Source organism: Lotus japonicus, chromosome 4 (genome assembly GCF_012489685.1).
Source record: "Lotus japonicus ecotype B-129 chromosome 4, LjGifu_v1.2".
Classification (NCBI taxonomy): Eukaryota; Viridiplantae; Streptophyta; class Magnoliopsida; order Fabales; family Fabaceae; genus Lotus; species Lotus japonicus.
The window spans coordinates 11,389,534-11,402,423 of NC_080044.1; the positions used below are offsets into that span (position 1 = coordinate 11,389,534).

At 35.8% G+C, this 12,890-nt stretch overlaps 2 protein-coding genes across 2 annotated transcripts; one reads left to right on the forward strand and one right to left on the reverse strand.

Moving 5' to 3' along the window:
* The first annotated feature begins 1,002 nt into the window (after positions 1-1,002).
* LOC130712283 (two-component response regulator ARR12-like) lies at positions 1,003-2,950 on the forward strand. The gene is made up of 5 exons (XM_057562118.1): positions 1,003-1,272; positions 1,611-1,766; positions 1,866-2,237; positions 2,381-2,457; positions 2,609-2,950. The coding sequence occupies exons 1-5, from the start codon at positions 1,128-1,130 to the stop codon at positions 2,948-2,950; spliced, it is 1,092 nt and encodes a 363-aa protein (XP_057418101.1). The 5' UTR covers positions 1,003-1,127.
* A 609-nt stretch (positions 2,951-3,559) lies between these two features.
* Positions 3,560-7,579, reverse strand: LOC130714229 (DNA-damage-repair/toleration protein DRT111, chloroplastic). The gene is made up of 2 exons (XM_057564125.1): positions 6,610-7,579; positions 3,560-4,147 (listed from the first exon to the last, which is right to left on the reverse strand). The coding sequence occupies exons 1-2, from the start codon at positions 7,453-7,455 to the stop codon at positions 3,851-3,853; spliced, it is 1,143 nt and encodes a 380-aa protein (XP_057420108.1). The 5' UTR covers positions 7,456-7,579; the 3' UTR covers positions 3,560-3,850.
* Positions 7,580-12,890: the final 5,311 nt, after the last annotated feature.

A 12,890-nucleotide genomic window follows, 5' to 3' on the forward strand; every position in this document is an offset into this window, starting at 1 on the left:
TTCCTCTAAAACATGTTTTTAGATCAAGTTTATCTAACAAGTTTTTTTTTGTTTTTTTATTTATTTCTAAAACTGTTTTTGAAATAATATTACCAATTTTTTTTTTCATTTTTTGTTATGAAAATTTGTTTTCAAAAATTGTTTTACAAAATAGTTTTGGAAACAAGAAAATTGAAAACACAATTAAACAGGCCCTTAGGATAGTTCAAGTGGTAGGAGTTGAGAGACATATGGGTTGAGTGGGGGAGCTCCAGGGATCAATTCATGGCGGGAGGAATTTATCTTTTCGATGTAAAATAAAAAAGCCCTTAATTTTCATACTTTTATCAAGTGTCAAGCTTCTAGAATATCTCCTCTATTATAATGCATATCACTTGTTGTCATCTAGAGAATTAAGCTTTAGTTATAAATTGTATATTTTGCTTGGATAACAAGAAATTTGACAAGTTTTATTTTACTTCTTTCCCAATTTTTTTTTTGTGAATCTTATTTCAAAAATCTGTATACACCTTAGAAATAAATAAAGTAAATAAAAAGTTTAAGTTATTTTATAATATCTAAAATATAAAATAAGTAATTTGATCCCTCCTGCTCTAAGTTAAATGTAAGAAATTTTCCTACTTACCAAAAAAAAAAGTAAAATGTAAGAAAATCTTTTAAGATCTTGTTTCTAATTTGACCGAATCAATCATGATTAATTTCATTAATTGAGTCTCACTTGTACACGGTATTTTGTTTTTTGTTTTTGTGTACACGGTATTTTAATATTTAAAATAGAAAAAATATAAAACACTACAATTCAATTTCAATAAAAAAGAAATCTTTTTGAACTCAATAAAAAAGAAATCAATCAAGAATAAATCGTATCTTTTTTTATTTTTACAGCAAATAAATTGATATCAATTTCCTTGTGACCGAGACATTATAATAACGGTAACATCAACACTTCTCACTCTCAGTTCATTAACCCTTCACCTTTCTGGTTCTCACTTCTCAGTTGAGTTCACACTCTTTCCTTCACTCAATTTCATTCTCTTTTTCCTTATAATTCTTCTTCTGCATTGTTTACAAACAACGTTCTATAGTCAAGTTTGGTGCTTCTTGCTCTGCAATTTCTAGTTCTCAAGATGAATGTGACTGTGAGTAACCCTTTGGTGAGCCATGATGTTGCCGGAGACCATTTTCCGGTGGGCATGCGTGTTCTTGCCGTTGACGGCGACCAAGCTTGTCTTAGAGTGTTGGAGAACCTTCTTCGCCAATGCAACTATAATGGTTTGTCCCCTTTCTGCTTTAACTCTTAATTCTGTCAATTCGATTTTGCTCATTTTCTTAAATCTTTATCCTGGCAATTCTCTTTTCTTATCATGTAAAACTTAGAATCTTTGATGTTTTTGGGTTTCTTGTTTATGCATATACAATTTTCTTGATTATCAATTCAGATTTTATACTACAGTTGAGATTTTTAATTATGTTAAGATGGTTTTCTTGGGTGGCACGTTACAGTAATTAGAGTTATCATCAATTCAATTCCTCCTTAAGCTTTTGTTTTTGGGTGAATGAATCTTTTGGCCTGACCAAATCTCTCATATGGGTCATGTTACTTGTTGCAGTGACTACTACAACTCACTCAATTATGGCTCTTGAAATTTTGAGGAGGAACAGAAATAACTTTGACCTGCTGATTAGTGCTCTAAATAAGCCAGACATGGATGGATTTCAACTCCTTAAGCAAATCGGACTTGAAATGATGGACATACCTGTTATAAGTAAGTCATTACCTCTTAATTGATATTTGCTGTAAATAGTTAATGGGATGAATATTTGGTCAGTGAGCTTACTCTTTTGCCGTTTATGTTGTGATGTAGTGTTATCAGAACACAGTGACAAAGAGTTGGTGATGAGTTGTGTTACTCACGGCGCTTGTAATTATATGCTGAAACCTGTTCGTATGGAAGAGATGAAGAACATATGGCAGCATGTAGTGCGCAGGAAGATGATTGGTTGCAGTGATCAGAATCTAGCTGTCAATAACGAGAAAACCTGCAATGTTGCTGGAGAAGGCAGTAGTCATGGCGGCACCGTATCAGAAAATAGAGGTCAGAAAAGGAAGGAACTAAGTGAGGATGAGAAAGTAAAAGGAGATGATGAACAATCATCTCGAAAGAAGGCTCGTTTGGTTTGGACGGCTGATTTGCATTCAAAATTTGTTGCTGCAGTTCAGCAACTGGGTTTTGAAAGTAAGTTTATTTATGTGAAAATGAATATTTACATTTTTTTTTATTTGAAAACATGAATTGGAATGTCTGATAGTGATATCTCTATAGTATAGATATGAATATGATCATTCCTAATATGAGGCTTCATTCTACTGTTATTGCAGAGGCTGTTCCTAAGAGAATACTTGCATTGATGAATGTTGAAGGACTTTCAAAGCATCATGTAGCAAGTCATCTGCAGGTACAAATTCATACTTAAAATGCAAATGTTCTCTTCCTTTTGGTTTCAATTTTAGCAGTGGTGGTAATTTCAAATTTAACTTGAGTTTTTGGACAATTCCTAATATGTGTCCATACTAAATAACTTTCTTTTGTTGTCGATTTTGTTGCAGAAATTTAAACTCGGTCTCAAAAAGTCACATAATCCGGCTAGCTTGAACTTGGGAGGAAGCAGTGGTTCTTATCCACTCGTCAAGCCTATTCAGTCTGCAAATCATAGCTCAAATTCTATATTTCATTATAATGCAACTCAGTTATCTAATTTTTCTGAAGACTTGTCTCCATTGAGTGAGGTTAATGATGATCAACTTGCTGACCAAAGCTTGAAGTTTTGCTCCTCTGGTTCTGGTGACTTTTCTGCCACCAGTGGTGTTGCTGATCCTATACAGAATGCTAGAGCTGATGGGATGCAGAGCAGTTTTTGGGAGCAAATCTTACTTTGGGAATCTATTTAGTAACACTGTTTGCAGTAGGAGATGTTGAAATTTATTTAAGTTAGAAGATTGTGAATTCTTAACGTAGAAGCAGCACTGGTCATTCAAGGATGACTTTTTTTTATGTCAATAGTAGTATAACACCTCTAATTTTCAAGACAAGTAACAAAGATTCAGACTCTTGTATGTTCTTCCTTTGTCATTACTTGAATTTGAATTCCATGGAGCTTGTAAGTTGAGGTCTTCTATGTGAAACTCAGATTTATCAAAATGTGTGGCGATGTCAACTATTTAGTGTTTTCATGTTCCATTGCATGGGTGCACTGTCATGAATTCAGGGATCATGTTCATTATAAGAAAACAAAAAAAATTCATTGACATGTTTATAAACAACCACACACAACAAGCGGGTTAAATATTTTTCTAGTATTGAACTGAATTAAAATACAATGCGTATAAAAATAGATATGAATTTTTTTTGAAACACAAATATGCAAACGGCTATTATATACATGGTCATTGATTTGAAATTCCATTTTCTTACACATAAGAATGAATTCTAAGGCGATGTCATTTGCGTAAAGCAATCAATGGATATAATCTGAAACAGTTTAAGAGCGAAGTAGCTCATTTGATGTTATCTCAAACTTGAAGTGATCTTTCATTAACTCATTAACCAACTTTCGATAATGTACAGGGACAACATTAACACTAATAAGGAACTTTCACTGTTCTTGTCACCACAATAATTCCCTGACCAAACACTGTTAGTCTGTTACCAACACATTACACATTTGGACCAAGATTGAAGCTTGTAACAATGCTCAACTATCATGGAATCATATTTTAAACTCAAATTTCAAGTCTTCAGGGAAATCACTAAATACAACTACTTAAGAAAATCATAGACGCTTTGTTCTTTCAGGTGAAGCCAGGAATTTCTCCAGGCATTGGAGCCAACTCATTCTTTCCAAACTTATCCTCGTCATAAAATGTGGCGCGCACTACTCTACCCCCAAAGAACCTACCATCAAGGTCAATTAACGCTTTCGTTGTTTCTTCGGATCTCTCAAACTGCACAAAAATCCTTACTGCTTCATCAACGGGGAAATTCGGCTCCGTTATCTCAAATATCAAAACTCGAGTCACTGTCCCGTACTTGGCGCATTCTGATCCTACCTCGTCTTCCAGCTCATCATCTACCTCACCAGGCCCCACCTTCAACAAGAAAGCGCGAACAGTCAGTCTTGTATAATCAAATTAAACTATGAATATACCAAATAATGCAATCACCATTGAGCTTTTAATGGCATAGATTAAATAATAAGCATCAAAGTAAGCAAATATGACATGTGTGCAGTCCACAAAATCTGGTTCATTGCGAAGACAAATTACAGTTTTCAGTATATATGAAGCAACAACTCTGTAGGTCTCTTCTGGAAACTAGACTTGTTATGAAAATCACAACTATGGCATCAATTACAATTCAATTACCCATTGACTAGAAGATAAAAAGGTTGATGTGCAACATCTCAAATTTTGGGATTGACGAGCTCTTTAGCACAGGGGTTGTCATAAGTTTTTTGTTTTGGTTTTTGTGGTAGGAGGGGGAGAGAGGACTCTAGTAATAGTATATATTTCCTGCTTAGGACCGAAAGGTTATCCTCCCCTCCCAGAGTACCACATCCTGTTCTGTTGATCACAATGTCAAAGCAAAGTACCACATCATGTTCAAGTGAACACTTCAATCTGATTTATGACTTTATGATCAATATCAGTACTAACGATGCACACCAATATGCTCTACCACAATGCCCAATCAGTTTACAACAGACATAATCTATAAAGCATGTCAGTAAATATTTATCAACCATTTTAAGGTATGCACAAATTCAAAAGTGAATTTACTTATGTATCAAGGATATCGTCATTACTATACCTCAAGAATGAAGCAAGATTTCAGAACAAAAAAGCAACAGACAAAATTTCAACAACTTCATAATATTATGACAGGACAGGAACATACCCTCTCAGGTCCTATTTCCCAAAAAAAAAACAAAAATTATTCATTTAGCTTTCACAAATATATATAATACATTGACCTCACGACTACTGACTCAATACAACTCAGCTAGAAAGAAGCTTGTCCCCATGACTCACAAAAACCTTATATAAACATTTCGAAGGACTGAAAACCTACAAGAACAAGTTACTCAAACTTAACACTGAAGTGGATACAAGAAAAGAAATAGCACCATAATGTATTCAGGAATAAGATATCCCAAAACACAGTCTACTTAAACCCTACTTCCAAATTTAACATAACATATGGATAATTACAAATATTCTCTCAAAAAGCATTAACATCATAATTATCTTAGAATAAGACACTTGAGAAACGAGTTACTCATCCCCACTGGAGGAAAAAGGGATAACCACCATAAGCAGTAGAATTCCTGACGGTCCAACACTTGAAAAAGAAGAGATATGTCTCTACATCATTATCAACTTCAAAAGAAAAAAAGAAAGAACATGTACCACAGATAAAAAGACAAGATTATCAAATGCAGAAGCCAAATACATAATAGAGAAGCAAAGGGGCATAAAATTTCTACTTTTATTTTAACAGATGTTGCTCAAACTTTCTCTTGAATGGATTCATTCCTCATCTTCCTCATCCTTTCTTGCATGTCTATTCAACCACCTCTGCAATCTCATCTCTTTTACACTTTTTTATTACCTATTTGCACTCCACTTCCAAATTTTCAATAAGAAAGAGCATCACTGATCTTATAGAATTCAGGCTAATCCTTGCTTAGCCCGGATCAAAGGAGAACCCATGTTAGGAAGGGAAAGAATGATTACCTAATTTCCTTCCCCATGAATTCAAGATCCTGGTCTCCTCCACCCAAAATTAACTGACCAACTAACTCCCCTCACTTATATTATTTATATCCTGTCTCTGATACTGCAGTTAGAGAGCTAACTAACTAAGCCCAACAACTCTAGTACTTAACTAACAAGATCTAACTAATGGAAACTTGCCAACTTGGCTCTTTGGGCCCATCCTTATTTTCCCTAACAAAGATTGCTAATGGATATTTAACATGAATCTTCAACATCGCACTTAAAAGTAGTTATAAACTATCACTATGTAAGATACAATTTTTAACTGACAAAACAGCTTCATTAGCAAAAGGGAAACCAATTAAAAGTATGATGTGTTCATTTTTCATAAGTCAGAGTGATATGAGCTGATCAGAGCTCATTGAGCTGAAAGATAAAACCATAGATGATTAAAATCACATCCACTGATCAGTCATTTGATGGTTCAAAAGAACAAATTAGCAATCTACACATACAATATGAGTATATGACAAACAAACAAACAACAAATTGTGAAATTTTTAACTAAATTTAGCACGAAACCAGTTAACTAAAATTCATAAAGGCAGCTTCAAAGCATTGCACAAGAATACAACTATAACGTCGAGAAAATGAGAAATAGCTATAGAACAAGCTCCCATAAAAAGTTACCCACATATCCCACATAAAACATGATCATGTGATTGATGAGATTCATGAAATTTCAACATTGTGATTTGTGAATGAGATCATAAGCACTAAAAAATCGAAGCAGCACAAAGAAATAAAATTTCAAAAGCACTTTGAAACCATACCATGTTCCTAAGAAGCAGCACCCTGGTAGGCACCCCATTGAAGTTAACACTCTTCACTTTCTTGCTATTGTCACTGGCATTGACAATAACCCCAGCTCTCCTATCCGTTTTCTTCGCCATCAATGGCGTGGTGATCCCTTGCTCCTGCTTCCCAAGCCCTTGCCCTTGCTTCCACCCCATCTTCGCCATCATCCTCTGCGCCGCAGTCATCTGCCCACCTGCACCAACCCCCAACCCTCCCGTCTCCGACTTCCCAATACTAAATCCATCCCCACCATTCCCTGGCGGCGGAGACGGCGACCTCGGTACCGTCCCACCGCTGCTCCCACCACCGCCACCGCCACCGCCACCACCCATCGCCGCCCTCCTCCTCCACGCCTCCTCACCAGAAATATTCAACCTAGAATCACTATCCCTCTCTCTCTGCCTCTCCCTCTCCTTCTCCCTCTTCTCTTCCTCCTCCTCTTCCTCCTGCCGCCGCCTCTCCAGCTCCCTCATCACCTCCGCCTCCCTCGCCTTCTTCTTCTTCTCCCTCCGATACTCCTCGTAGTCGTTCGGCCTGGCCGGGTCGTACTCCTCCATCACCGTGGACTGGACACCCACCAGGGCAGGTTGGACGGCATCATCCGGGGCCGGCACAGGTGACGGTGCGGTGGAAACCACCGTTCTGGTGACCGTGGGTTTGGGTTTGGTCTGCGATCTGGGAATGGTGTGGGGAGGTGTGAAGGCCGGTTTGCGGAGGGTGGCGGGGGCCATCTTGGTGCTGGAGGACCAGACATTGGTGGTTGGTTTGTCTTCCTCCGCCGAAGAGGGTGGTGGTAGATCACCGTAAAGCCCACCCAACATTTTGGAAATGAAATTGATGAAGAAAAAGATCACACACCGTGTGATTGATTAGGGGTTAGGGCTTAGGATCATGATGGTAGTAAGTATCGATATGCGATTGGATACGTTTTTTTAGACTAATGATACGTAACATGTGTATCCAATTGTTTTTGTATCGCATCCGTACCGCCTTTATCTTGTATCAGGTATTGTTGTATCGCGATATCACACGATACATAAACCGAGAAAAACTTCGGAACAAAGCTTATTTGTTAGTCGTTTTTACTTTTTTTTTAATCTGGACCAAGGTGGATCGACCCACCTGACCCAATCCATTTAGGACTAAGTTGTAGGATCTAAGCATAGCATGTATGAAAGTACTTTGCATTTTGTCATGTTAATGATGTTTATAGGAGGGGATGAACACTTGCAATTTGTCATCTTTGGTTACTTTGAACTTTGAAGTTTATTAAACCGTAGCCTTGTAGGATCAAAGCATAGTTTAGCAAGTATGAAAATGACAGTTGTCATGTTATTGATGATTTTAAAGGAGAAGAAGACTTGCATTTGTCATATTTTAATTAATTATATTATATATATCATATATGAAATTCTGGCTAGAGTAGCTGGAATGTTCTACCAAATGTCTAAGACATCTTGTACAACACAGCAAATTCTACAGCAAAATAACAACTGAAATACAATAAAGAACACAGGAAGTTATTAACCCAGTTCGGTGCAATATCACCTACGTCTGGAGGGTTTTCACCCAAGAGAGATAATCCACTATTATAGAGAAATTGTACAAAAAGGTCTCACACAAACTGTCACAGTTCAACCACCTTTTCTACTTATTTCTACCCGTGGACTATTACTTAGGCCTCCCCCTAAGTATGAGCTCTCTCACTCACTCTCTTACAATCACTGCCTCAGTGATTGAACTCAAGTATGAGTTACAAAGACAGATCTCAAGATCACACACTAAACACTCACTCTTAGCTTACAACAATGACATAAAGCTGCTAAGAGTACAAACCAGTATGAACTCGATGAAAACCCTAATACAATTAAATGTTCTGCGCTAAGTCTAGGTCTTGAGTCTTCATATATAGTCTTCCAGGCCTTGTCTTCATCGGGCTTGAAAGATCACACAGTTCATACACAAATCAGGAAGTTGTTAAAAGAAAATCAATCAAGTAATAAATCTGCAGAGGATCCTCGACTAATTAACAATAAAGTAGATTCCAACTTCCATATTTATCTTCAATTTAAACCCCTTTGAACCGGGTTTAAACGCACCACAGAATATTCCTTGATGGCGCACAAAAGCTTCCAGCAAAACCTAACTTGAGAGCGAAGCTTTATAGAATACCAAATAGCCAACTAACAACAGACACTTCGGGACAGATGTCGCAGGCAAGATGTTGCGACATCGGGTCCGACAAGTTGGCACACACATACTTAGCTAAAATGCAGACAACCACAAAAAGGAACAACAATATCTTTTTCATTTATTACTTTTTTTTGTGTGTTTGTATCGTACGATAAGATACACGAGACAAAAAATAGGTCTTTCTATACACGATACGATACACGATTCAACTATAGGATTAAATATCTAGAGATAGCTCGAGCGCGATCATCATCTCATAAGTTGTTCATTTTTTTTTGAAATATAAAGGATTATGTATTAATATCCACAAAAAGCCCATAAGGACAAACCCCTTAGGGAGCTAGGAAACCCCAGTAAAAACGAGGTATCACAACGACCAAAAGAAAGCCCCAATAAAACAAAAACCCTCAAAAGGACTCGAAAATCACAAAAAGAGCACTACAAACCATCTGCTAAGGGTACAAACCAAAAAGAAAACCCTACGACTACACTAAACCAGCCCTAGGGGCACACTCCAAATATAACTCTTTAAATATAGATTTAATCCTTCCGAACATAAGCTCATAATCATTCCGAACATAAGCTCATCAAGGAGGGAATTAAGGACTTATGCTTTGTTTGGTAGAGAAGAGAGAGATAGAGAAGAAAGAGTAGAGAAGAGAGAAGTTGAGTAGAGAGAAATATGTGAGAAATAAAGTAGAGAGAAGAGAGTTGTGTGAGTTCTCTCTCCTTTCGTTTGGTTGGATAGAGAAAGGAAAGAGAGAGAGTTACTTTTTGTGCTAAAAGACTTTTTTGCCCAAACTTTATAGTGTGATAATGTTTCTCATCTAAAAAAACGACAAAGCATCTCATTGACACCAAAACTCTTGATCAAGACCAGACATGAATCAAATCCTTTAATTTCTAATTTTCTATTTACATGATGCCTACCTTGTCGAAATTAAAAACATTTAACCCACAAAATTGAACTTCCAAAAAAAAAAACACACAGATAATACATATTAAAAAGAACGAGCTGTCGATTGGGTCGTCGGAGAATGGGTGGGTGGGTGGGATGAAGCTGGTTATGGGAAGAACAACAGGAGAAAGAAGAACTATGAGGTGAGGCCTGAGGGTAGAAACGGAAGAAAGCATAAAATGGTTCCTTCTCTCCAGATTTCTTCGCAAAAGGAGGGGACTGGAAAAATACATGGGGCCCACGTGAATTCTCTATCTCTCTCCCCTCTCACACTCAACCAAACAAGGGTGAGTTGATTATCTCTACCCTATCTCTCTCTTTGCCATTTCTCTCTATTCTAACTTTGTCCTACCAAACAAGCCGTTAGAGAAACTAGTGTGATGACCATGTATCTTTTTTTTGTTGTTGAAGAAAACGCGATAGTATGTATCTTACATGTTAGTTATATTGTTTAATAATAATATTTCCAATACGTAAAAATGATAATTTATTTAGTAAAAAAGAATAAGTAGATACATGTTCGTTCAATACAACAGATGTTAGTTTTTCTATGCACAAAAAAAATACAACAAACATTACCAAAAACTTCCTTATACACTACATTCAAGGTAGAAGTCTGTATGTTTCTTGCATCATAAAGTATACACATTTTTAGAGAGTGTTACGTGCAACTGACCATGAAGAAGAGAAAGAGGAGAGTGTTACGTACAACTTCTAAATTACTTTACTAATGAATTAATTAAAAGTTTTATTTAACTACTTCCACCAACAGTGAAAAAAGGTAATGTCATGTGATCCAACTATAATCCATCAATTTGGCATGACATACTTAAATTCGAACTTAAAAATACTTCAATAATGCGCTCATCATATTCATTATCATTGTTGTTTCTTACATCAGATTCATAGGTGTAATTTTTTTACTTTAGCAAGACAATCACTATCTCGACTTGTATAAGGCTCATATACTCAAAGGGCTCTAGAGTTCAAAAGGCTCATAGATTTGTCCAAGTCTCTGCCTCGTCTCATTTCTCCCTTTTAAATCCTATGAAAAAAAGTTAAAAGAATAAATGATCGAGGCCGTACCCGATACAAATAATTAATTAAGAAAACTGCAGTAACTAGGAAGTGACACCTAGGTCGTTTCCCAAGGATTATCGTTCAACAAAGATTCAATATTAAAAACGCACAAACGCACACACACTCAAGGGGGGTTTTGTGATTTAGTTTCAAAAGACTAGCAGAAAGTAAAAACAGATTAATATAATCAAGTAAAGACGGACGAATCCCTTTTTTTCAGTATATCGCTGCTCAATCATGGGTATCTAAAGATCAATTCTTGTTATTAGTTTCCTGGTTCGTGAGAATTAATTAACTAAGTGACAACTAATTCACAGATTCCTAAGCTAAGCGATTAAGAACTGGTTACGACCTAACATGAACTAAGCGAACATGCATCATCTTCTATTTCTAATCATAAGGAATTAAGCAAACCTAAGTCAGAAGTAGAGATGAAGAAAACTAATCAGGCGAATTCTATTAAACACTATACCTCAAGAGCGCGATATACTTCACAAAGGAATTCGTTCAAAGGGAATTAGCTTTCCATGGTTGGGGCGAATTCAGCAATTAAATTGGAGGAAGTAGGGAATAAAAGCATAAACCCTAGCAGAGCTCTAATTATTGAAAAACGAAATTATATTGAATAATAAGCAGAAGGTAAAAGCTAATTGTTTGTCTCAGCACAAACCCTTAAATAGGAGCTGAGATCACAAATCCTAATCAAAATCAAATCCTAAAAGATAACAATAAATCCTAAAGATAGAGTTTTAAAATAACAACCTAAATAAGTTTGAATCTTAAAGATAGCAAACTTAATTTATTCCGAAATTAAATCCTAATATTTCACAAAATACAATCTTCACTCCAACACAATTAAATCTTCATTCCGCAATTCTCCAAAATGCCCTTGATGTCAAATAAGACCTAAAAATAATAATACACGTAATTAGACCAAATAATATAAATCACTATCAAGCAAGGTCAATTAATTACGAATAATCATTAATAATGACAAATTAAGGCTATGTAAAGTGGGTAAAATATTGCTCATCAATAAACATGATGAGATGCAAGAATTTTGGAGTTAAGCTCATTAATAATCTACGTCCATCAATCTAAAGAATTCACCCTCATGCCGCCATCAACAACATCAATGATGTCTAACATCCAACGACTGGAAACCAACAGCTCATTTAAGGATATGGGTGCGGTAGTATCAAGCCTCGTGCCTTTGAGAGCTGACATATCCTCAAAGGATTGTCCAATGATGATTGACAACAAATCTTCCACCGACACCCTAGATTATAGTCTCAACCCCTCAATTGAGAGTCCTTTAAATTTAATCATTGTCAATGTTATCTATATTCTCTCTAGGCAACCATAATTTCCCATGCTATATGAACACACAACTCCACATTTAAAACATGGGCAATTAAAAAAAAAACTAAATAAACCTCAATCTAATGCACAATATTTTTAATTCATAAATGTTGTGTATTAAATCAGTAGGAAGAAAAAAAATACAAATACATGAGATAAAAATGGTCTTGGTTCCTTTTCTATGTACTATGGTCTGACTTCCATTAATTCATCTTCTTGGTGCCCACCAGCACTTGCAACTTCTTTTCATCTGAATGTTCAGATCAATTAGGGTTTCCTTTGTCAAAATCATCATTCGCATGGTTAACTTCATTGTTAAATAGTCAACGAGGTTAGCTATATGTTTCAATAAAGTATGTTATGAAATTGAATTCTCAATCTGGAGCAAGGTTGGAATAAATATAGCAAGAAAACCATCAGAAGCAAGCACTCGTCAAAAAACTTGGATAACTATACAATTATAGAAAAAATGCTTTAAAAAAGAAAAGTGCATGAGTATTAATGGGTTAACTTCATCTTGTCTATCATACGGATAAATAAATTATTGCCCAAACCCTTAGTTTTATACCCGTGCAATGCACGGGAAGATATTCTATAATTCTAATTATATAAATATTATAAAAATACATGAAATTATGTTAAAATCTATTTTAATATTATTTT

Excerpts from the sequence above, each read along its gene's own strand:
- LOC130712283 (XM_057562118.1), top strand. The coding sequence starts at position 1,128 with ATGAATGTGACTGTGAGTAACCCTTTGGTGAGCCATGATGTTGCCGGA. Across the intron at positions 2,238-2,380 it reads TCAGCAACTGGGTTTTGAAA|AGGCTGTTCCTAAGAGAATA; the intron begins GTAAGTTTATTT and ends CTGTTATTGCAG. Across the intron at positions 2,458-2,608 it reads ATGTAGCAAGTCATCTGCAG|AAATTTAAACTCGGTCTCAA; the intron begins GTACAAATTCAT and ends ATTTTGTTGCAG.
- LOC130714229 (XM_057564125.1), bottom strand. The coding sequence starts at position 7,455 with ATGTTGGGTGGGCTTTACGGTGATCTACCACCACCCTCTTCGGCGGAG. Across the intron at positions 4,148-6,609 it reads TGCTGCTTCTTAGGAACATG|GTGGGGCCTGGTGAGGTAGA; the intron begins GTATGGTTTCAA and ends TTCTTGTTGAAG.